This window comes from Brachyistius frenatus, unplaced genomic scaffold (assembly GCF_029030835.1).
Source record: "Brachyistius frenatus isolate BFR_SWC_R1_liver_20210118 unplaced genomic scaffold, ASM2903083v1 Contig_3, whole genome shotgun sequence".
Taxonomy (NCBI): Eukaryota; Metazoa; Chordata; class Actinopteri; family Embiotocidae; genus Brachyistius; species Brachyistius frenatus.
In genome coordinates this window covers 8,085,720-8,108,719 of record NW_027210602.1, presented here as the reverse complement: position 1 = coordinate 8,108,719, position 23,000 = coordinate 8,085,720, and the positions used below count along the sequence as shown (strand labels likewise).

Sequence of the window (23,000 nt, the reverse complement as noted above, 5' to 3'; positions counted from 1 at the left end):
ACAATTTAGCAAGCTAACAGGGAGATAACGTTAAGCAGGAAATGCAAAGGCACACAGAGAAAGGATGAAACTGTTGGAAATATCAACATTTTCATGGATAAAATTACAATATATTAGTTTAACATCCAATGAAAAATGAATTGTCACGGCTTCAGCCATCTCCATAATTCTCAGCAAACACGTCACAACCTGTGAAGTTAGAAAATTTGAAGTTCCGACGTTGTGAATACCACGAGAGGGCCGTTCATATTGACTCTTCTTGTGTACATGGTAAAAGCAGCGCCAATTGAATGCAGCATTTGTCCACACAGGTGATAATTAAAGTAACAGGAAGTTGGTCAGGTGACTAATATTGAATTTGCTATTCGTTGCTAGTACAGGCAATGGACTTTGTAAAATTATATTTTTTTTTTGTATTTTTTTTTTTTGTGGCACTTGGAGAAAGTTTGTGCAAAGAAGGGAAGAATTTTTTTTTTTTTTTTTTTTAACGATAACTTCTACACATTAGCTGCAGCAGAGCCAGCAGCTAAGCGGTTCGTTAACTCTCCCCTGTCACTCCCTCCTGCTGCTTCTATCTCGATGGATGTCAGCGCCCCACTGAGGTTCAGCAAATCAAAAGTTAAAATAAAGCAAAGTATCATCTAATAATTGACTAATTTATACGACTATGGGGAAGGTAAGTTTGAGATTGGCTGGAATTTATAATGAAGACTGATGAGCGCACACAATGTTCTCCCAGCAGTTACTGTGGCGTTCAAACATGCCTTTTCTCGACTTCCACGTGGGAAAAAAATAGCTTATTTTCAGTCTTTTAGAAAATTATGAAGCCATGTTTCTCTCACGGAAAGGCTACTTTCTGCAGCAGGCCTTCGAGAGAGAATGTACAGCAAGTGCTCTAATGAGTGGAAAGATGCTATCTTCACACTGCTCAACTTCAGCCTTCAGCTATTTTAAGGGTGTATTAAGCTCATTTTTAATAGTTGGCATTCTGTTCTGCTGTAGCTTCATTTGTACATTGCTCACATTCACTCCTTTCTTTCTTTTGTTTTTGATCCACTCTGTCGCTGTCCTTGGTGCTGTGGAGGGAATAATGGACCTAGTGGTATGCGCTATAATGCACAATGTGTGTTTTGTTTGTTATTTTTCCTCTTGTATTCATAAATGACCGTTTGGTCAGAAAGTCATGCAGTTGCATTAGTTGTGTCCCCTAATCAAAAAAAATATGCCTGCCAGATTTGCACAGTACAGTCAAAAGAGATGTCGGGTTGTTGGCTTCGATTGGCAAGGAAGTCACAAATGATCTTTTGCAAGCTGGTGATAACAAAGACAAATATCAAACTATGGCAGCAGACTGCTGTTTAGTGGTCAGTGGGTGTTGGAGATACACGTCAGGGTAGAAATTGGGACTGACAAAAATCCTCTCAATCAACTGTGCAATCAAGTGATAACAATTAAATCGCTTTCTCTTGGATGTTGTCATTGCATGACTGATATGCAGTTGTATCCAAAAAAATGACCCTGGGTAAAACAAAACCAAGCAATGTCCTGACAATAACATTGCAACGAGACAAGTATTTTAATGATGGTTAAGTTTAGACTAGTGGAAGTATTTTAGTTATCAAGGAAATACAGTGGTCATATCTGAATGGAACCAGCATTGAAGGGGAAATCCACAGATTTTATACATCAGTCGGTTTACAGGCTGTACTGTTTGCAGTTCATGTGAACAAACTGTATTAAGCCATTAGTAGCTCTAGATGTAGGAGGCTAAAAACTTGAAACGTGAAAAAACTCTGGGCTGTGCTGATGGTAGGTGGTACCAGAGCTCTATAGCCCACCCCTCTTCTTTGACTGAGGCTCCATTAGCTGCTATTAGAAAAATGCAAAAATATCTCTGACCAAACTGCCCTTGGTTGAGTTGGATTGTGAGTACTCTGTATTTAAGAGCACTCACAACACAATGTCTGTGGTTCTGCAGCATTTTCATCCTTTCGCTTTTTTGAAATTGCCACTATGAGTCAAATATTGTTAGAGAAGTGAAATGCCAAATTCGCAGAGTATGCTTTTGGTTCTATGTGCCCATCAGCCCTCTGTTTTCAACACTGTTACTTTTTGCCTCTCGATAAAGAACACAGTTGGATGTGGATACTGGACACAGATTGGTGATGCAGTATCATGTAGTATGGACTTAGTTTCAAAGAAAACTGCCCTTTAACTTTGAAGTAACTAAATTGCATGCTGCAAAAGGCAGCTGTACAAATGGCTTAAGTTTTACAGGTCTTAGGAATTGCGATTCATTTTAAATACAGGAAGTCTGAAGCCTGCTTTGGCAAACAGGAGCAGAGGCTTTTGCCAACATGAAGGAAATGGCTCTTGATGGAATATTTTCATAGGAATATCAGGACATGGGATCTAAACACAATTGGCAGAGTTGAATCAACCTTTTTTTTTTTTTTTTTTAACATAATTCAAAATAATTTAACATAATTTACACAAAGGCAGTATTTCTTCCAGTGAAGCAAGATTGCATTAATGTTACTCTAATATGCAGCTATAACTTAGAAGAACAAGTACGATAGTGAAGGCATCTCCTTGAAGAAATAGGTTCTCGTTTAGTTGTGTGAAAAGAGTTGTTTATGGTCACAAACATTGATTACACTGCAATGTAAGGTATGAATTTTTAAAGTTGGTGCCAACACCTGAAGGCAAACACTAAGGCAAGTGCTTCGACGGGTGCTTACAGAGGCTACAGTAATTACAGCAACATTACTTCAGAGCCTTTACTGGAAATCTTTTATTCGATATGTTTAAAAAAAAACAGAAAAAAAGAAAATTGTCACAAAGTCCTCTCAAAAACACTGTCCAATGTGCAGCGTTGAGCACAATAGGAAAACATGCTGATGTGTGTCTGCTTTTGATCTGTGTAAAATATTTTGGGGCTTTTAAACTTCAATGGGCAAAAAAAAGAAAAATCATTATTGAATTTCATCAAATCAACAAACCACCTTTCGCACCTTTGTCCTGGTTTGTCATGAAACATGTATCTCTTTCTTTCTGTTGATACTTAAGTATAATAAGCCGCAGCATTATGATTAGACGGACAAAGCTTGTCAAATAAAAAAATGCCGCAGTGTGGTCTTGATTGAACTTGATTGGTGTCTTGTTTAAATGCGATTACATGATAAAAGTTAACCGAAACTGATCAACTGAAAGTAGTCATAACTTTGGTGTTCTGTCAGAATCAATGCAATATTTTGTTTGACTATCTTGAGGTCATGACTGGCTATAGGTATGCTTACATTCATGGAAAAATTAACAAACATCTGAATATTGTCTAAATAGTTCATGTTTGGAAGCATTTAGAATTAATCGAGGTAATTGCACTTCTTTAATAAAGAAGAAGCATGTTTTTGATTTGTCATAATTCTCAAAACTTCAAAGTGGTAGGTTTTTTTTCTCCTTTACTGTTGCACAGTTTCTCCTTTTATGTTTATGGCCTTCAAAACCTGATTTGTAAAGCTCCGGTCATGCCGGTGCTATAATTCGTGCACACCATAGTTCAGTCTACTTGGTATAATAAAGGCTCACCGTTCCACATTGGTCATGTATTCATCATTCAACTAAAGAACTGGATTGCACTGAATGATGAAAAAATAGCAACTGACACGGCAAGCTGCCAGTATCCCAGATGGTACATTACCATATGTGTGCCTTGAGCTGGTGACATACAATACCATTAGAAGGAACCTCTGAGAGGCACCGTGGAGTCTCTAAAATAGTACAACAATCCAATATACCCTTCCTTTTAGAAGGGTCAAGCCATGGAAAAGGGAAAAAACCTCTACCATGTTAAGAGATGTTAGCTGTTGGCCTTGCTGCAGCCTGGACCGGCTTGAATGAAAGCAGGGAGAACAAGCCGTTGATTCAGTGCAAGCTAGTGATAACAAAGACAAATAGCAAGCCATGGCACCAATGGAGTCACAGACTACCATCCAATGATTAGTGCGCATTTGAGATACTCTCCAGAGGAGACATTGGGGGCAGACAAAAATCCTTTCAATCAACTGTGCAATCAAGTGATAGCGATTAAATCATTTTCTCTGGGACGTTATCATTGTGTGACCGCTTCATCCATCTTACGCTCATTCGTCGTCTGTTGGTGGTTTTGTAGGCGTGCTCGTGGCTCTGCTCCAAGCCTTTCAAGCAAGTTTTATGGCGTTCTGGGAAACAACGCAAGGCATGTATGAAAGCCCTATTTCGACACTGCAGACTGGTTTAAACCCACCGGGATCCCTCTGAAGTCCTGAGCTTACAAACACAACCTGAATATTATGGACAGAATTATAAATGTTTAAAAGGCAAGTAAGGTGGTGCTATTGAAAAAGATTGCAAATGATTCCAGCAAAACCTGTACCTGTTCATACTCTGGTAATCACATCCAGTTAGTCGAAATGTACACCTTTGTTACAGGTTTTTGTTACAGTTGAAATGTATGTGCTTGCTTGTTGAAAAGGCTTCTGTCAAGTAAGTTTTGATCTTTAGCAGTGCATTTTGACGCTGAGCCAAAAGAAGGACAGCACTTATTGTCAGGGTTGCCAAAAGCAGATATTTGCCTGCAGTTGGGGACATGAATTTGGATGATGGTGTTTGCTTAGCAGGACCGTTGACAGTTTGACTGGAGTGCAGCACTTCCTGCTCTTCCTTGGTCAGGGTCACGTGGCAGACTTCAGCCAGGACTTCCAGAGCTGCTCGCTGACCAGCTTGCACCGCACCGCTCATGTATCCACACCACTGGGTGGCTGTCTCTGTGCCTGCCCAGTAGATCCTGTAAATCAAGAAAATCACTCAGCCAAATCCTCTGCTACACACAACATTTAATGCGTCCTTTGTCTTTAATTATCAGCACATTTAAATATGATATCCCAAGCTGCACATTAATTTGCATTGAGAGCTTCACACTGTACACATATGATGGTGATGAGTGATAACATGCCCTCTATGACAAACTGATACAGTTTAAGCTTTGCCCTTTAACAAGTCACTGTTGGCTTGGCCGGTCCAATTATCCAATTATGGATGCTCCAGTTGATTGGCAACCATTAATGACCGGCCAGTATTAGTTCTTAAAAGTTTGATTGGGGGTCTATAAAAGGGCTGATCAGAGGAGTCGATCACATGTCAAACGCTGCACTCAATTAAATGGCTTTACCGGTCTGGCAGTACATCCAGGTGTCTGATATATATACTGTATATATTTGTTTTCTTTCTTAATAATACAAAAAAAGGATGAAAGGAGACATTTCCCCGACGCACTCAGGCGCCACATATGTGGCCTGCTTTCTGACACCCTATAGCAGCTGGACCGCAGCAGCAGAATGGTGACGTAAGTTAAGGAGCTGCTCTGAGCCACAGAGAATGTACCACGAGCTGCTCCTTGCATGCTCTCTATGCTGAATTGTTGGATAAAGATGGGGAACATATTGGCAGCAACATCAACGGCAGATGAACCTCTACCTATCAGAGCCAGAAGTCACATGAAGCAGACAGCTGTGTTTTTTAGCAGGACAAAAAAGCTGTTTTTCCAGCCACGTGCAAGCAACATGAGCCTGCGTGCGCACTTGTAGATAGCGAGCGACTTTTCAGAAGAGCAGGGAATATCGTCGAAGACAAGAGGAACAAACTGTCTGCTAAAAATGCAGATATACTTACATCAATAAAGAAAAAAATCCATCAGTGCTAAAGGAATATGCTTTGAGTGGTATGAATGATATGAAATATATTTGTGGTACTGATTTCTATCCACGCCCTTTTATTATCTCTGAATAACCTGTTCCCATCAAGTGGGGGCCGCTATGGTTTAAGTTTAAGAGAGAGAGCAAAATATGCTGCATGTATGTTGCAGTCAAAGTAAACATGAGCTGAATTGTACAGAATTAAGGGCTCAGTCATTGCTGAGATCAAAACCTTGTGGGTTGGATTGTATAACATACTTCATGAAAAAAGTTCTGTCTTGTTGTAGATCTCGCAATCCAGTCTTTTGTAAGAAATCGGAACAACAAGTAATGGGGTCAACACTCCATGTAGACTGGCAATGTACAGTATGTTGGTGCTGACCCCTAAGAGGTAGGAGATAGTGTCATTGTAGAACTGAAAATGGTGCATCATTGTCCTTTCTCACCAGTGGCATGGTGAAAACATACCACTACACAACCTCAGATATTGGGTCTTCACACTGATTCCCCTACGTTTCTTCTCTCTCCTCTCTATGTGCTTCACAAAGGGTGGCTCCCCCCCCCCCCTCTCCACACACACAGAGCAAAAGATAGGCTCAGGTGAAAGATTTGACTCGTTATGTTACTGTAAGTGAACAAAAAGGTGTAGCAGGAGCCCAAAATGTATTTATTAATGTATAAACATCGACCTCAAACTTCAGAAAATCAGGCCAAAACTTTGTTGAATCTGACGACAGAATTAGAAGCTCTGCTGCTGATCACTGGCGATACAGCTGCACACCTAGCACTGTATACAGAATCTAAATCTCACCAAGTCACTTTACAAACTAAAGAACGAAGGGATCAGTTTTGTTTTTTCTGAATATTTGAAGACAAACTGACATATTTAACTAACTTGAACTTAACTTGAAATTGTATGTTGTCAAAAGTACTTATTAAATATCTCCTAGTATTTTGTCATATTGTCAAGACTTCCCACTGGATAAGGCGTCACCCCCACTTTAGCCACAAAGCCACCATTCTAAAAGGAAATGCCTGACCGGTGAGAAATGTTCCTTTAGAAAGTTAATTATAACATCTCTGACAAGGTGCAGTTTAAGGTTGTTTTTTTTTTTTTTCACGTGACTAAATGATTACTGAAAACTTGGTTGACTATACCTTATAACTATAGCTATAAACAATTTATGGTGCATTTAAATTATGTGTTTTCCCCACCTTCTCTGCTTGTTTCTATCTTTCCCTGTGTTGGTTTGTGTGTGTGTTAAGGGTGTGTTGTCTCAGCTACTGTTCTGTAACCATTTTACAAAAAAACATCATTACAACTGTTTAACAAACCTGTTTACCTTTTACCGACAGTCCATGTGGGTCCAAATTCTGCACTGCACTTAACAGGTAGGTAGTAAAACCAACGTAAAAAGTTTGTTTGGAGCCCTGTGTCGGTGAATTTCACTAATGGACTATTCAGCAAAGGTGCTAACAAGAATTGAATGTCTACAACGGCAGAGTAATCAGCTGAGGGTCAGTGTGTGCCAAAGCCACAGTAAGAATGTTTAGATGCATTTTAAATTGTTTCGTACAGCCTAATAAGAGCCTTCATTAACCGAATCTCCGGACCTTAAGATCTCAGACTGAGATGTCAACAAGCTTGGTGTTGGTAATGTACTTTAGATGCTGAGAAGTGGACTGCATTTTAAAGTCTTACAAATCAGTTTATCAGAAGGTCTGTTGGGCTTGCCTGATGTCACTCAGTGAATTGGATCACTTACTGCAGCACATGATTATACACTTGCTTAAGTTCGCTCTGTAATGGATTTATACAGCTTATTAGATCACTAAGATATAATGTCCACATGATGATTCAAAAAGAAAGCAGTGCATTCTACAAGTACGGTGCTAAAACAAGTATAACAGGCAGGAGAAGTGGGGGGAGAAATCAATCAACACAGCGGCATACATAGCAGGTGGCTGTAAACAGTATAATGAGCCGCAGCATTATGATGAGAGGGATGAAAGCTTGTCGAATTAAAAAATGCCGCTTTGTGGCCTTGATTGAACTTGATTGGTGTCTTGTTTAAATATGTGATTAGATGATAAAGGTTAACCAAAACTGATTGACTGAAATCAGTCATAACTTCGGTACTCTGTCAAAATCAAAGCAATATTTTGTTTCAGTAAACTGCTGAGAAAGGTGTGTGACATGTGATTATGGTGGCATGTCATTGAAAGTCTGTAAGATGGGCGATTCACAGGAATGTGATGAACCCAATCTGTTGAACCTCTGCTGTATACAAATTGGTCGTGTTCACTTTAATCCCGTTTCTCATTCGGCTGAGTCAAATCACACAATAGCAGGTGGATGTAATGGATTTAGACATAAACTGCTCTATATTGTTACATACAGCACAAATACAGTCTCCAGGAGGAATATATTTGTCTTTTTATAATGTAATTTCTCTTTCTCCAGAATTTGATGATACAGACTAAAGAATTCTCAGGAATAAACTGGGGTTACTCATTCTAAAATGTAATGAAATCTATAGGAATGTGAAGTGCTGCATAAACAGCCTGACTGAGTGAATTGTCCTGAATACTTGAGAAAAACAAGTTTGCATTTGATCCTTCTCCCTTCTGTTTTGTATGCATAGTAATGAAGTGGATGTGACAATGAAAGGCTAAAACATACCACTGTGTATATCTGTCTTCATGATGACTCAAGTGACTACAACGGTGGACACTAATTATAATTTCTTTTTTTTGCCACCAGGAAGCACCTCTGTGCTTGATTATGTGGCGTTTCCACACAAATCTAACATGTTCAGAAGTTTTCTGCTGTTCAAAGTGTGGGTGTTTTGCAGTTGGTTCCTCATCGCCCCTACTGTGCATTTTTTTTTTTTTTCCAGTACGCCCAGAGAGACATATGACTGAATCCTCTCATCTGCCTGAAGTATATTTCCCAAAACTGTTCTCACAAAGTGCCTTGAAGTGTCAGTGGCATGGGTAGCGTTGCCAACATTTGGTGTAAGGATCATATGTGGCTCTTTGGAGATATTACATTTGACAGAATCAATTATTTTGGCACTTCGTAACACGAGAAGCTTTGTGTATTTTAGGAGGCTGTGTAATTCCCTGGGATATGGGATGTGGTACGGTATGTTATGTTTTCCCTGTAATTGAAAGAAATTGGTAAATCTTTGTATCTGTGAGTACTGGTGGGATCTTGCATATTTCACTTTGATAGCGTTCATCATGGCTTCATCTTTGCCTTTGTACTGGCAGGATGGTAGCACTATCTCATGGAATTCAGCAAGACTGAGTGAAGACCCTTTTTCCCACTGCCGGTACCGGCTCTACTGGACTCTTCTTGCTGTTGGCACCAGGTACTTTTCTGGATTTTGTTTTTCACTACAGATTGTACCCCTTCAATGGGGTGTGGTAACGCCACATGAAACTTCAGTGACACCAGCTTGAATGTGTTGGATTCTTTCCTTGTCAACCAAAGCTCATCTGCACCTCTTCAATTGACCGTGTCATGGTTTGGATGTTTTTCATTAATCGGGTAGTACAGTGACTTAAAAATAATTGCGGTTGCTATAGTAGCTTGGGTAGTTAACAATGTGGGTTTGTGCACGACGCCCTGTGTTGTGCACACTGTGATGGACTGACGTGTTTTCACCTCACCTTTTAGTATCAGCTCAGCTCGCGTGGAACCTTGACAGCGGTGATGGCAAACATAGCATGAGGTACCATGCACTGTACTATCCACAACTTTTACCATATGGTAAACAAAAAAAGTGACTAGAGTCAAGCCAAGCCGCTAACTACAGTGGAAAAGTGATTGTACAGCAGAAGAGTGAGATATTGTTGTTTTTACCGACTAGCCCATCGGTGCTGGAAGCGGTTTGCTTCTTGCCCACTTTTTCATTACTTTGTCTCTATGACACTCTTGGTTCTGGGAAGCAGGACGACACATTTATTTTATTTTATTGTCTTTCAATAAGCAGATGTTTTGCGCTGAGCTTTGTGTTTGCGCATCAAAATCCTACTGTATGTGTTGGAAGTAAGGATCTCTCCCCAGGGCGTTTCATGCAAATTCTAGAAGCACAGTCGTTTTCAGTGGAGGATGTGTGGAAGAGATCTGTGCATCAGTTTGCTTTGTAGCTCATTCCTGTTGTTCACCCATTTTGACCTACTGAATATGTTTAGGTGTTCCTGTATAAGTCTGTTCTCACAAGACTGGCATAAGTCCAGTGAGTATAAGGCTACCAGAAACAATCACCAGCAGAACTGCCCACCAGTGCTGCACTACAAGTTCAACTTTTATACCCAACCTTTTAAAGTTAATGTAAACATGGATAAAGAAGCTGAAGTTAAAAGTTAAGCTAAATTATTTTTCATCTAAATTGAACAAACATGTGCGCCGCACATCGTGTGTAGACCACACTTGTGACTTTGCATGAGCCTTTTATATTAGTGATGAACTGTAAAGACCTGCATGTATTTTGTGGCCTCATGCTTAGCAGGAAGGTGTGTGTGCTGATCATGACTCATTAGTCTACAGTTAAGCTTTTCTTTAGCTGTATAAACATTCGATGTTGCTCTATACAAGGGAGAAGCCTCTGTAAGAATATACTAACCCACCGTTACTCTACTTCTTTGACACAAATTAAGGCTTGCAAAGAATCATTCTGGTGTTTCAGTCGTGGTGCTGTTGCCCTTCAAAAGAGAGAATGGTGTAGAACTCGCAGGCTAATCCTGAAAAGGTTGAATGAATACTAAGCCTACAGAGCTGTGATGGAGAGCAGCACCTCCAACTATTAGAGTTAGGTGAATATAATTATCACTTGCACGCAGCCTCAATGTCTGAAATTATACAACATACTAAAGACCACTGAATTTAAACTAATACTTCCACAAAAACATTAAGTTAACTCTGTTGTACTCTGTGTATCATAGGTTGAATACGTTAATCCTCGTTGCGAGAAATATTTCAAACAATGTGAAATGCGAAGTAACTGTTGTCACTGCAGGGTCCATTCTGCATATATTTTAGAGCTGTTAATTCAGTAAATTTGAAACACACTGGGGACAATTTATTCATATTCTTGGCTGTTTTTATCTCTTAAACATTATCTTCTGTACTCTCTATAAACATGTCAGATGCTGACCAACCAAGAGCGTGATACACCTAGGATAATTATTCTGATTATAAAAGCCACAATATGGCCAGTATTGAAATACAGACTGTCTAAAATAAAACCCCATCCTTGACAAGACACTAATGCAATTTGTTGTGCTGTGAAATTTGTTCACCAGCAGCAGTTTTGTCAACCAAGCAGGGGCTTGCCTTCATTACATGTGCTGGATTTGTGTCAAGGTCACCGAACGTCCTTGAGGATCCATTTCTTATATGGGGTAGGAATGTGGATGAGGGCTACCGTCCCCTCACTGCTGTTCAAGTCACGTTATGTAATGAGCTTCCTTTACTCCCCATGGACTTGATGTCATTATGAAAATGCATTACCCGGATCCCCCTCCCCACCTCCCACTCTCATTCGTTCAGCTTTGTGCATCTCTGAACAGGCCATTAGAAATGGATTATAGGACATTTTCCTATGACAACACCCCTCCTGATGACCTTTTGCCATTTCTTTAGAATTGGACTACTATGTATCATTGAAGGCATAATCACTCCCACGCCTCATGTCAATGATCTGTATGCTGGTGAGTAATACCTACCTGGCAGTGTGAAGCACAGACATTGTCTCTGTGGGAATAAAAATAGTATGAACATCTAGCAAATACACTCAGTATGGCTCATACTGTCTTCTAGTGTACAGTGATACAATGTACTGAACTAAAAATGCCTAAATGTATTATTATGAAAGATTTAGAACTGTTACACTCCTTTATTGTCACGACTAGGGCTGCCCACAACTAAAGAATATCCTAGTCCACTAACAGTGCTACATTAAAGGCAAATACAAAACTGGAATAACAAGGTTTTAAAATCAAACTTTTACAAGGTCACGCATGAAGTGGGCCACCTTTTAACAGCAGCACTTACAGCAAAAGCAGTTACGATTCTGAATCCGCTAGAACACAATGTAAGTATCTTAGTCGGATTGTGTTTGGGTCAAAGCCACTAAGAGATTATTGATTGTCAGGGCATAACAGGGCCTGCACTGTTTGTGTGTGTTTCTTTACGGTCTGGACCAGTTCTGCAGTGATGAGGAGGCACAGACACCATCAGAACTTTGGTTGAACCAGGCCTTTGTTCTTTTTTTCTGGGGCAGCCAACACGATGCACAACATTTGGATATCTGTTATATTGAGACATTGAGCATATCCAGACACTTTGATAACAGAAATGTAATCCCTGCTTGATATGCACTTCCTATTGACTGTGGCTGTGTGCTGCTAGCAATACTTCTCACATGTCAGAGTTAGTCGCTTACCACAACAAGGTCCGATATCACCTCACACGATTACCCACAAATCTACCTCCCTACAGGGGAAGGCTGACACCCCAACAAATGTTTAAATTCTATGCAATCTTAATTAGTACTGCGCCAAATCACAACACAAGTTATTTCTGGTAACTTAACATTGTAAAGTTTTTTAAAAGAGGACCTTCCAACATTATAGAGAAACCCAGCACCACATGAGAAAAAAACCTCTCATTTGAGGAAGAAATCTCCATAAGAAGCAGGCTAAGAGGTGGGCGGCCATCTGCCTCGACCAGTTGGGGTGAGGGGAGAGGAAGAGAGACAAGAACAGCATAGAGATCCATGACAATGAACTGTTGGTGAGGCTAGTGATTGCAGACCGGAGACATTCAGCTTCAGGACCAGGGACACCTGTTTCGTGGGTTATCTATAACATCTTTGATAAGGCACAGTTAAAGTTTCTTACTACAACCAAATGACTAATGAAAACATGGTCAATTCAATATTTCCTCATTAATTCACGCTTAGTCAGCCCTACTTACAATAACAAAAATGTAGCAGTCTGCACCAATTCACCTGAAATTCTACAATCCAATACAATACCATTTTCAATACTGCTGCAAGCAACAATCCAATGAAAATAACTAAATTCTTTTACTTGAATATAACTTCATTCCAGCAACAAGAGTGGGGTGTAGCCTTGAAGTAGTAAAACATACATTATTGTTTTATAATATGGGTGGCAGAGAATTGCTTCTGCAGTGCCTTGCTGCTTGGAATATAAATACAAAAATATTGCAAATAATACAAAGTTGAGGTTTAATAAAAAGCAGGGGAAAATATTAACATCACAGAAGCAGTGACGTGTAGCCTTATTTAAAACAACATACACTCTGTTGTATAAAAACTCTCACTCAGTTTCTTTGCTTTTTAGTTTTCGAGCGTCTGAAAAGCTCCAGATATGGTTGGCTTTGCGTGTTTGTGCCTGTCTCTCCTGCTCAACATCCTCCTCATGCTGATAGTGTTAAAAGACTGAGAGCAACAGAGGCTGCTGCGCACAAAGCATGCTAACACAGACGTGCACCGTTATATGATGACAGGCCGAATGGAAGTGTCTGCAGCTGCTAATGTTAAGAGCAGCACCCAGCTCACGTTATGAGCTATTGTTAGCTTTTGTGAAGTTTGTGTGTGGAGCATCACTCCTACAGATGCAGGTGTCTTGGTTCACAAACAATAACGGTAAAGTTTCAGGATGTAGACATTGTGACTGATGTTGTTAATATAAAGTTATTAACTGAAACTCTCCTGCCTTGAAGGTTATTTACATATCCGGATATCTGTCTTTGAGCTGCACAGATAAGTCTGAGGTGTCTCCACTGTCGTGACACTGTTTCCATTTTGGCATTTCATAATCTATAACTTGTCTCTGATCATTGACTCAAACACTAAATGTCTCCATGCATGAGTCGGTGTTCTTGTTCCACATGTTGCAGCTGTTATTTTACTGTCCTTTAGTAACACAGAAAACAAGAACCATTACATTTTCACAATTTTGGTATCAACTTGGTACAAAGTGTCGTTCCCCGTGACACCCCCGTACTGTACTACATCCTTTTACATTACCATTTCTTTGGTGAGAACTCAGAGAGAAATGTGACTCTTTTGAACATTAAGGAGAAGAATAGGTGTGATGGTGTGCGGTATTTTTCATCAGTGAGGTGATTACCTGCCACAGGGCTTCCTCAGGCTCGGGTGGTAATATGTTAGCAGACCTGGTGCCATGACATTAACAGGACAGCCACCACTATACTCCTCCTTAGCCCAGTCCTGGAAAACAAAATGGTTTATTGATATGTTACAATGTTAATTCGAAGCCCAGTATAAAAGTATGGCCTTGTTTCAGTAATATGACAGTTGATGCAGTCTAATCTTAAGAGTACAGCTCATGCAGACACGGGCCATGGACCAGGTGATTTAAAAGTCTCATCAGCCTCAGACAAAACTGACAACTGTGCTCCCAAACATCCTTGCCTAGTATGCTGGATCAGCCATTACCAGTTCCTGCTCGTAAGTTACCCATGTAAGCACAGAAACCTGTACTGGATTAGTGAAGAACACTTCCTCAGGCAAGTTGTGTTGTTATATCTGTTGGTTTAGAGCTGCTACAGCTCATTGGAACAATGCTCCGCCACTTTTTCTTTCTCCAAGTGAGAAAGTACCATGTTTAGAGTTCTCATGATCTTCTTGAAAATTAATTTACATCTTTTCAATGCATCTCCCCGCCCATTTGTGTATATATAGTGTATATATACCTGTGTCTTTCACCTTTGTCTTTGCCAGTTCGTCGTAGTTTCCGTGCTCTTTGTTCGAGTGTTTTTCCTTTTGAGTTTCCTTGTGCATGACCTGTGCTTTTCTCATTTGGATTTTGCCTTTTGCCTGCCCTTTTTGTACCTCAGCCTTTTTAGACTCCTAACTCGGGCTTTTGATTATCTGGACTGTGTTTTTGACTCTGCCTCTGGAACTCATTTCTGTATCTTTGCCTTGAACTCTTCTGTAAAGCCTGCTTTAACTGATCTGCTGTGCTTGAGTTGTGCTTTTGAGTCCATGCCTGTCAGCCCCCTTGTTAAAGGCTTTTATTATGAAACATTTGCTGCGTGTATGTGTAGCGAATGAAATCAGACAATCACACTTTGGATGAATACTCCAGAACAGCCAATGAAAATATAATTTTATAGTTGACTAGAATAAAGCAGTCTTATATACAACTTCAGAAGAACATTGCTGGTTATAAGGATCATTTTACAATGATTACAAAGCAGATTTATGAAAATGTATTTGTGATGGACATTGGAGAATTTTGAAGCAAGAATTGTGGCAGTAGGGCACGAATGCTTTCAAATTATCTAAACTTCCTCCATTGAGTGTGTGTGTGTCTCAGCCACAGCTGTAGCTGCTCGCAATATTTGTAATTAAACCAAATCAAGTGGTTAATGTACAATAACTAAATTCAATCTGTGACCCACAACCTACCTAATCATAGTAACAACATTCATTTATTGTAGAATTTGAGTCATGTCTTAATTCAAATAATGTACTTTCCTAACATTGAATAAGTCAATGTTAACTCTCCAACATCAAGCATGCAGTACTTCTCTTATTTCTTAAAATAAGTATCTATCTGTGTCTTTCCTGTTAAAATAAATATGAACAAAAATAATTATTATATATTCACTAAGCTCTTAGTTGCTGTTGCACTTTGAAATGATGTCCCCCTTTAGTCTCCAGAACAAAGTCAAATCTTGATGTCTCCCTTAATGTCAATGCTTCAAGTTTCCTCAGGGCAATCTTCCATTACAACGTGCCTTTCAACAGAACAGACTATAAAAAGCGGTTGAGAGACTAAAACCATATATCTGCATGACCAATGTACTTTTCCCACAGCCTACCAGTGAATGCTATACATCATGTAATGGAGCTAAGTAGCTATTGTGCTTGTGGGTAGCACATTGTGATAAGGGCAAGTGGGGTATTTGCTCTGTGTAAAATGTTTTTTTAAACCCCACTAGTGTTATAAAAGTGTCTCGTGTGAGCATACTGGGCAGCAGTGGTCTCTTTACCTTACCTATTCTCCATGGATTTTATTACAACATATTGAATGTGTTTGTCTGTTTCGACAGAGACAGTTTAAAAAAATTACATGCAGCCTAATCAAATTAACATGAGCCATCACGAGACATTTTTTTCTGGTGTATCTCTATTAATTGCCTATTCTGCCATCCTAGTCAATAAATGATCTTCTATCCATAAGTAAAGGTACAAGTCACAAATGCACTTTGTGATCTCACGTTGACTTCCTCTTTCGTCAGGATAACAATGCACTATTAGAATAATAGGTTATTGCAGCCGATTACATGGCTGCAATAAAAAAAAATAAAAAAAATAAAGGAAAAAACAATCCCGTAATAAAAATGTGAATTTCATAGGTATTGGTAGGACTCATGACAAGCCCCCTCTTTGAATTGTTTTGTGTGGTAATGTTAGCTTGATGATAGTTATCATATTCCCAGTCTAAATGTGGTCTTTTGGTAAGCACTTTTTAAGCAGCTTGTTTGCTCGCACTGAAATAAAGTATACTAATTTGTTTTAGCTTGCAAACTGAAATTCGGACTTTTGTTGCACATGATTTCCCCATGTGGAATGCAGAATGAAATAATTAGACCTATACATTTAGGTACTACAAAATTCTGCCTCAAACTAAGAACAGTGTTTTATGACACCAGATATCTGCCACTAAAATACTTACTTTCTCTTCATAGTGGATGAAAGCAGCGGCCTCAGGACCCAGGTATTTGACCAGACTGGAAAGCACAGATTTTCTTCTTTCTCCTGCCTGCAAACAGAAAGAAAAAATGACTGTCCCAACGTGGTACTTACATTACTCTCCCTAATCAATCAGCACTATAGTAGCATGCTGCTGAAATATGAATTTATGTTCTCGAAACTGTTCCAGCCTTAGCGCACATGTGAGTTATGGACAGAGCAGCTGAGGCCTGAGGACCAAAAGTACAGATCACCATAAAACATGATGACAGATGCTGCAAAATTATCAAAGATTCTTTATCAACACGTCACTTTGACTTTGCTTTTAGCGCAGCCTTCGTAGCTGGACTTAAAGCCACTTAATGCACTGCTGAGAGAGGAGCAAAGGGGGAAGAGAAGCATAGCTCCAAATTGCTGTTGATAAGGAATGTGTAAAACAGACAACGAAAAACACTCTTAATTTGCCACAGGATTGCTAGTGGTCTTAACTGCAATGCCTATAAATTTCAGTTCACTTCAACATTTATATGCAAGTCTGACTCTGCCTGCGTGAAACAATTAAACTAAACTCCAAAAATGGGAATCCAAAAACATTAGGACAAAAATAAATACAAAAATAAATAAAATATGAACACTTAAATCTTACTTAAACAGCACAAACTGCATCATTGTAACCTTGATGTCCACTGTCCTCACATATACCAACACATTTCCCTTCTGTTTAGCAGTGGAGTAGCGAGTGGAGGTTAATTATTTAGCACCCTGTGCAGCACGCCCCAGCGGGGTGACGGCAACTCCAGAGCTTTTGTTGCAAGTCAGGATAATGACTGAAATGCCAAAACAACACTGGAGACAAGGCTGTATTCATTCATATTTTTATGACAATGGACACTATGTAGCTTCTGTCACTGCACATAATGTGAATTAGGCTTAACTTGAAACATGCATGGGAAACAGCTGAAGCATTTTGTAATGCTTAAAATCCAGCTGCACAATACCCAGATTTAGTTTTTTCATGTTAAATAGGAAACTATAGTAATTATGAAGACATCGTTTACTGTGTGCCAATGCTAAAGTTTAAATACATACATTTATGAGGACACTAAAAACTTAGTTAAGCCATGATAGTGGATTATTCCATGTCTGCCCACAATTTGAGTCTCTCCATTTCGAATCACAGTTCATATCAGCATATCAACATTTCTGTGCATTATGAGTTGGGATCATAATTAAGTGCAGGTTGAGAACACTAATGTTTAAATTCTTCATAAATGCAGATTAATACTAATGCAGTTGCAGCACTCTCCACACTGATTGCCGTTACCTCCTTAGAACTCCAATAAGAAGCCTGCTGGCCGGATATGAAGCCCACCAGAGCAGCATTACCAGCTGGGCTGGTGGCATCAAATGTAACGCAGAAGGGACAGTCAGTGGAGGATCCCGCCACCACTTCCCCAGAGAAGCCCTTCTCCTTCCAAAAAGCCTGCAGAGAAACAAAGAAATTCCCAGCTTCATCAATAACAGCAGCACCTCACTAAACCCCATTATAAATCACTTGTGAAACCGGAGTGGGCTGTTGTATACTGGTCTTTAACCAAGAAATCCAGCAACACAATTTCCTTCCCTGCTTCATTGTTAAACTCCTAATGTTAGTATGGAACTATTCACTTGTTTCCAACCAAATTAAACACTAGAATTTCTTACTTCTTGGGTCAGATAGTTTCTGCCTCAGTAATTGCTCCTTTAGAAAAGCATTCTTCCAAAAGAGAATGAACTGCACTTCAGAGCTAAATTGGACCTTTTTATCACACAAGTGCCACATGCAGCGGTGGCAACACAACATCTTTCAGTCAAGTGTTTATTTTGATTGTATGAATTAGAGCCTGACTGATAGCAGATTTATGGGGCCGATACTGATACCACTATTAGACAAAGGAAACATTTAAAAAATGGGATATCGATGTATTGGCAAATATTCTTTATTTGCGTGTACTGTATATGCACTATATATCAACCAAAATAATGTTTCAATGATCCCTCAAAGGTGGGCATCAAACACATGTGACAAAGATATCTAATGGAGGCTGGATATTTTACAGGTCATAGTCCACACTGACATCAGTGCACTGAACCTTCACGAGGAGTTCAATGTTTATGATTATGTATGGGAAACAAACATAAATAGAACAATATGTATTTTTTCCCAAGCATCTTTTTTCTGCCGTATGTTCCATTGAAAAATAGTTTTCTCATTGGTCAACAGTATGAAGTATCTACAGTATAGCAGTCTGGATGCAGTGCAGCATAAGACCAATGCAGGGCCCTGCTGTGCCCTTCCAATGATCCAGAGAGGAAAATAAATTGACATTATGCAAAAATTAAATATAGCTTTATATTGCCTTTTCACATTGGCACTTATTAAGATATTGTTTTCAAAATATGTTTGTTTGATTTCTGTGAGAATACAGCTGCTTCCTGTATGACAGGCTATGGCCTAGAGAACGTGGTTTTACACGTGGAAACATTTTTGAGATGTCACAGGGAAAAATTATTCAGACATATCGTTCGTCCAGCGATGACATTCCTGAGTTATTGAATAAACTGAAAGATCATTGACAGCCAATAATGTGGAGGAGCCACGAAATACCAACAATTAAAAAACTTCTTACGACTCAGCATTTTCCTGCCTCCGGGTCTTTCCAGCATATCCCTGCTTGGATATCCCACCCAGTCCCGTTATGCATGTGTGCTTTCCCAGGTACTGAATGTGTCCCGCAGAATTCACAGGTAGCTTCATAAGGTTCACGAGCACTCGCGAGGCACTGAATGAAAAGTCACCTGCTCATCACCTAAAGATCTGGACCTGCTGATCGGTGTTCGCTAGACCGTCCCTCCTGTTTTATTTCCTCATATTTTATCATGAAGCCTTTTTTTCCACCTTTTTGTTCTTGTTATATTTATATTTCTTAATTTCGATGGGATCAGATTTCCTTTTCCTTTTCGTCGCTCTGTTTTCCATTGCTGGAATCACTTTAACACACACAAACCCCTCATTTAAACACAGCGATTTGCACCTGATTTCAATGACGCAATTACTCTCAGTAAGTCACCCGCAAAACGGGTGCAAATTTGTTTTACAATTTTTGGAAGGAACACGCAATTTGGTACACGCTATTTGAGATCTGAGTAAATCAGGCCCTCAGTGTGCATGTACATATTTTAACCTTTGCCACTGAGGCTCCTCTAACTGGCTGCTCCTGATTTCCCAGAGAGCTGCACCCTGTACACTGTAATTACATTGGTAATGAATTCTTTTTTTTTATTATTTAATGTGATTGGACAGTTCTTTGTCTCTCTCTTTCACACCCACCATTAAATCATCCCGACTCTTCTTGACACTCAGCAGCTCATTAGTCCAACAGCACGGCGCGAGAGTGGAACTAAAAAGTTTCAGGTTGGTGCTTAAATTTAAGAAAATGCTTCCATGAAATGACAGGACCGTTCTGTCGTACTTCTTTCGGAAGCATGAGACCTACAAATGTAATACAGATGTCTCATAAAATAATCAGCATTTGGCTCTCCTGCTATGTGTAGCCTGCTGGCACCCTTTCTGGCACAGGTAAAAATAAATGACTTTATTTTGCCTTCATCAAAGGGAGCCCAGGCTGTTTAGAATCAGCATGAAATGACACATCATTTTGACTCCTATTATTTAAAAACGTAATCATACTGTGACACGCAGGATTAAACAATCTTTGTAGTACGACTAACGGGTAACTATGTACGTGCATAAACTTTAGCATTTACACTTTTACGTATCTAAATGGGCAAGTGGGATCAGTTGTCCACTGTTCACTGTTCCACTTTGTGCAGAAAATGACGCAGTGTCTTTCTAGTGCTGTACGGTTGAACTTACTGCTAAGTTTGTAAATAGACTGGTTCGGGGAAGTTTTGGAAGGGAATATTTTCTGAAAGTCAGGAAGGTCTGGCTGGCTTATGTCGACCTTAATGTGTTGATGGTAATGTGGCGTAACCACTTATTTCTGGGAAACTTTCGGAGAGAGAGTGCTATCTTCCTATTTGGCGGGACAAGAAGATTGTTTTTATTCTTTGATAAAGGGTGGTTTCTACTGCATAAACAAGAAAGTGGTCTATAATGGGATTTTACAGGACTACAGTTACAAGAGGATTTTAATTATTAAAAACATGTAGGACTCCTGGCTGTGCTGCACCATCCGATTGTTCCTTTGAAATTGTTTGTTCAGGGCCAGAAACATCCTTTTTCTGCACAGGGCATTTCAACTCTGCTGCCAAAGAGTAATGTCAGGGTGGCTAATTCGAGTGATCAACAAGCGTGAAGTATGTTGGCATACCTTCACTTTACCTTCTCTACACGCTCTGAGGAAAAGAGACAGTTCCTGGCAACATAGAAGCATGGCATGCTGGACAAGGTTGTAGTGCTAGAAATAAACACCATCATCAAGGATCCTGCTGTCGTCTCAGCTTCCTCGACTACTATTCAAGTCGTAATTGTGCCACTGTTGGACCTTGTGGGGTAGTTATACATGGATCTTTTAATCCACCAGCATCCACATGTGGGATGTGAGATTGGATGGCCTTGTCTGCACACAGGCTGCTTCAAGCCTCACACTTTTCTGATGTCCGTTCTTTTAAGTCCATATTTAAATTCCATGTGATGTAGAGAGTATTCAGTTGCTATAGGCATCGTCACCAGTGTGCGAGGAGACAGATGTAATACCCAGCCTCGGGCTCCCTACAAGGACCCAGATCGTGAGTGGGGCAAGCTGGTGCTTCAAACATTGCCCCCCCCCCCCCCAATGTAGATATAGTCCAAGGCAAAAATACAGACTCAATTATTTAAACTGAAAATGCAAAATCCTTGCGTTTGCACAAATGATGTGACAAAAGCATTCCAGTGAAATGCTCAGTCAGCTCGGCGTTCTCCTCGAGAGCAGTCTGCTGGCATCTGTTATCATAGTGTGTCAGTGATTTCCTCCGGTCATGGGTGTTAGCGCGAGTTTGGTCTTTCAGCACACTGGAACGTTTTTGACTGGGAGTCAGGGAGTAAGATGGCAGTGTCCAGCGTTAAAATGTACTCCTCTACTCCCTTCAGTAGGGAATGGTGGTGGTTCTTGACGTCTTTTTTTTTTTTTTTTTTTTAAAGAGCTGCTAGTATGCTCAAACTGTTTTCAGTCAGAACAGCAGTGCCGCTTGCAAATACCTCTTGGATGAGTAAGTGTATGTGACAAAATATTGTGACAGACTGCAGATCTCGGCGTCCACTACGGATGTTGTTCTTACGAAATGTCGAAAATTCTACAGTGTTCATGTAGAAAACAAGGACTCTATAGGATCTTGCAGCACTGGATTAACACGTAATGTTTGCTCTCATATCACCTTCCTACAAATGTGAAAATATGTATTTTTGGTCACGTTAGATCATAAACTTCATGACTAAACTAAAGAGATGAGTTAAACAGGATGGGACATTGTTCAGATTCTGAGTAATCGTTCTCGGCCTTGAAGGTATCTCATCTTAAAGCATTCAGACAACTTTAGAAAATCCTGATTTGGGTTTTTCAGAGTCATTGAGGATTATCTAGGGATAAGAGATCCTGAGCGAATAAAAATGTATTTTTAATAAATTCCTTTTGTAGTTTTTCTATGAAACAAATAGTTTCATTTAAACTACTGTCTTTAATTAAAAGATAGTAATTATAGGAGGTTTCCAGTAGAACGTGGTCACTCTCAGCATATTGCTAAGTTATTTGTCCCTCTCTTTAATGCAGAACTGCTGCTACTCAATGGTCATCTGTGTGTTTTCAAGGATGAGTGACTTTTCATAGGTCCAGAGAGGACATCTCAAGGGACCTCGGCCTTGGTGAGATGCTTCCAATCTCTGCTCTGCTCAATAACATGTTTACATTTTGATTATGATCATGGCCATCATGCGCTACATTGGCAATGGCCAAGGTGTGTAAGGCATGCATTGAAGAATACTTGGCTGAATCCAGATCTGATCACTATATAGTATATTCAAAAAGATACAGTTGCTCTAATTAGCTCAGTAAATGTAAGGGGAATTGAGTTGCTTTTTCACACTATAGAATTGATTGATTAAATATTTTGTTCAACAAAAAAATAGGACGACCTACGACAACGAAAAAGTGATGAAACCTCAGTTAATAAGACATTTGCTCAAATAAAATACAGAAACTGGTTTCACAGCTTCAGATGTTGACTTTGAATTGAGATAGGTCTATAATGGGTAAGATATTCTTTGTGACTCTCTTTTGAGCTTTTCCACTTCCACATTAGTGCAGCACAAAACATACTGTGCAAAGATTTTCAGTGTAAAATCACATAACAGCAGTGTTGAGGCTCCTGATGAGGCAGTGCATGTGCAGTTGAAAGATGGATCCACAAAGGGAATCTGAACTTTAAAAAAAAAAAATAATAATATATATATATATATATATAT

At 39.6% G+C, this 23,000-nt stretch overlaps 1 protein-coding gene across 1 annotated transcript in view; it reads right to left on the bottom strand.

Annotated features, from left to right (window-relative positions):
* Positions 1-3,389: 3,389 nt before the first annotated feature.
* Positions 3,390-23,000, bottom strand: part of LOC138624710 (probable flavin-containing monoamine oxidase A) — a 44,122-nt gene continuing 24,511 nt past the window's right edge. The window contains exons 9-12 of the mRNA XM_069705106.1: positions 17,823-17,981; positions 16,482-16,568; positions 13,905-14,005; positions 3,390-4,825 (exon numbers count right to left, since the gene is read on the bottom strand). Of these exons, the coding sequence (XP_069561207.1) occupies positions 4,465-4,825; positions 13,905-14,005; positions 16,482-16,568; positions 17,823-17,981 (708 nt within the window). The 3' untranslated portion in view covers positions 3,390-4,464. The remainder of the gene's footprint in view (positions 4,826-13,904; positions 14,006-16,481; positions 16,569-17,822; positions 17,982-23,000) is intronic.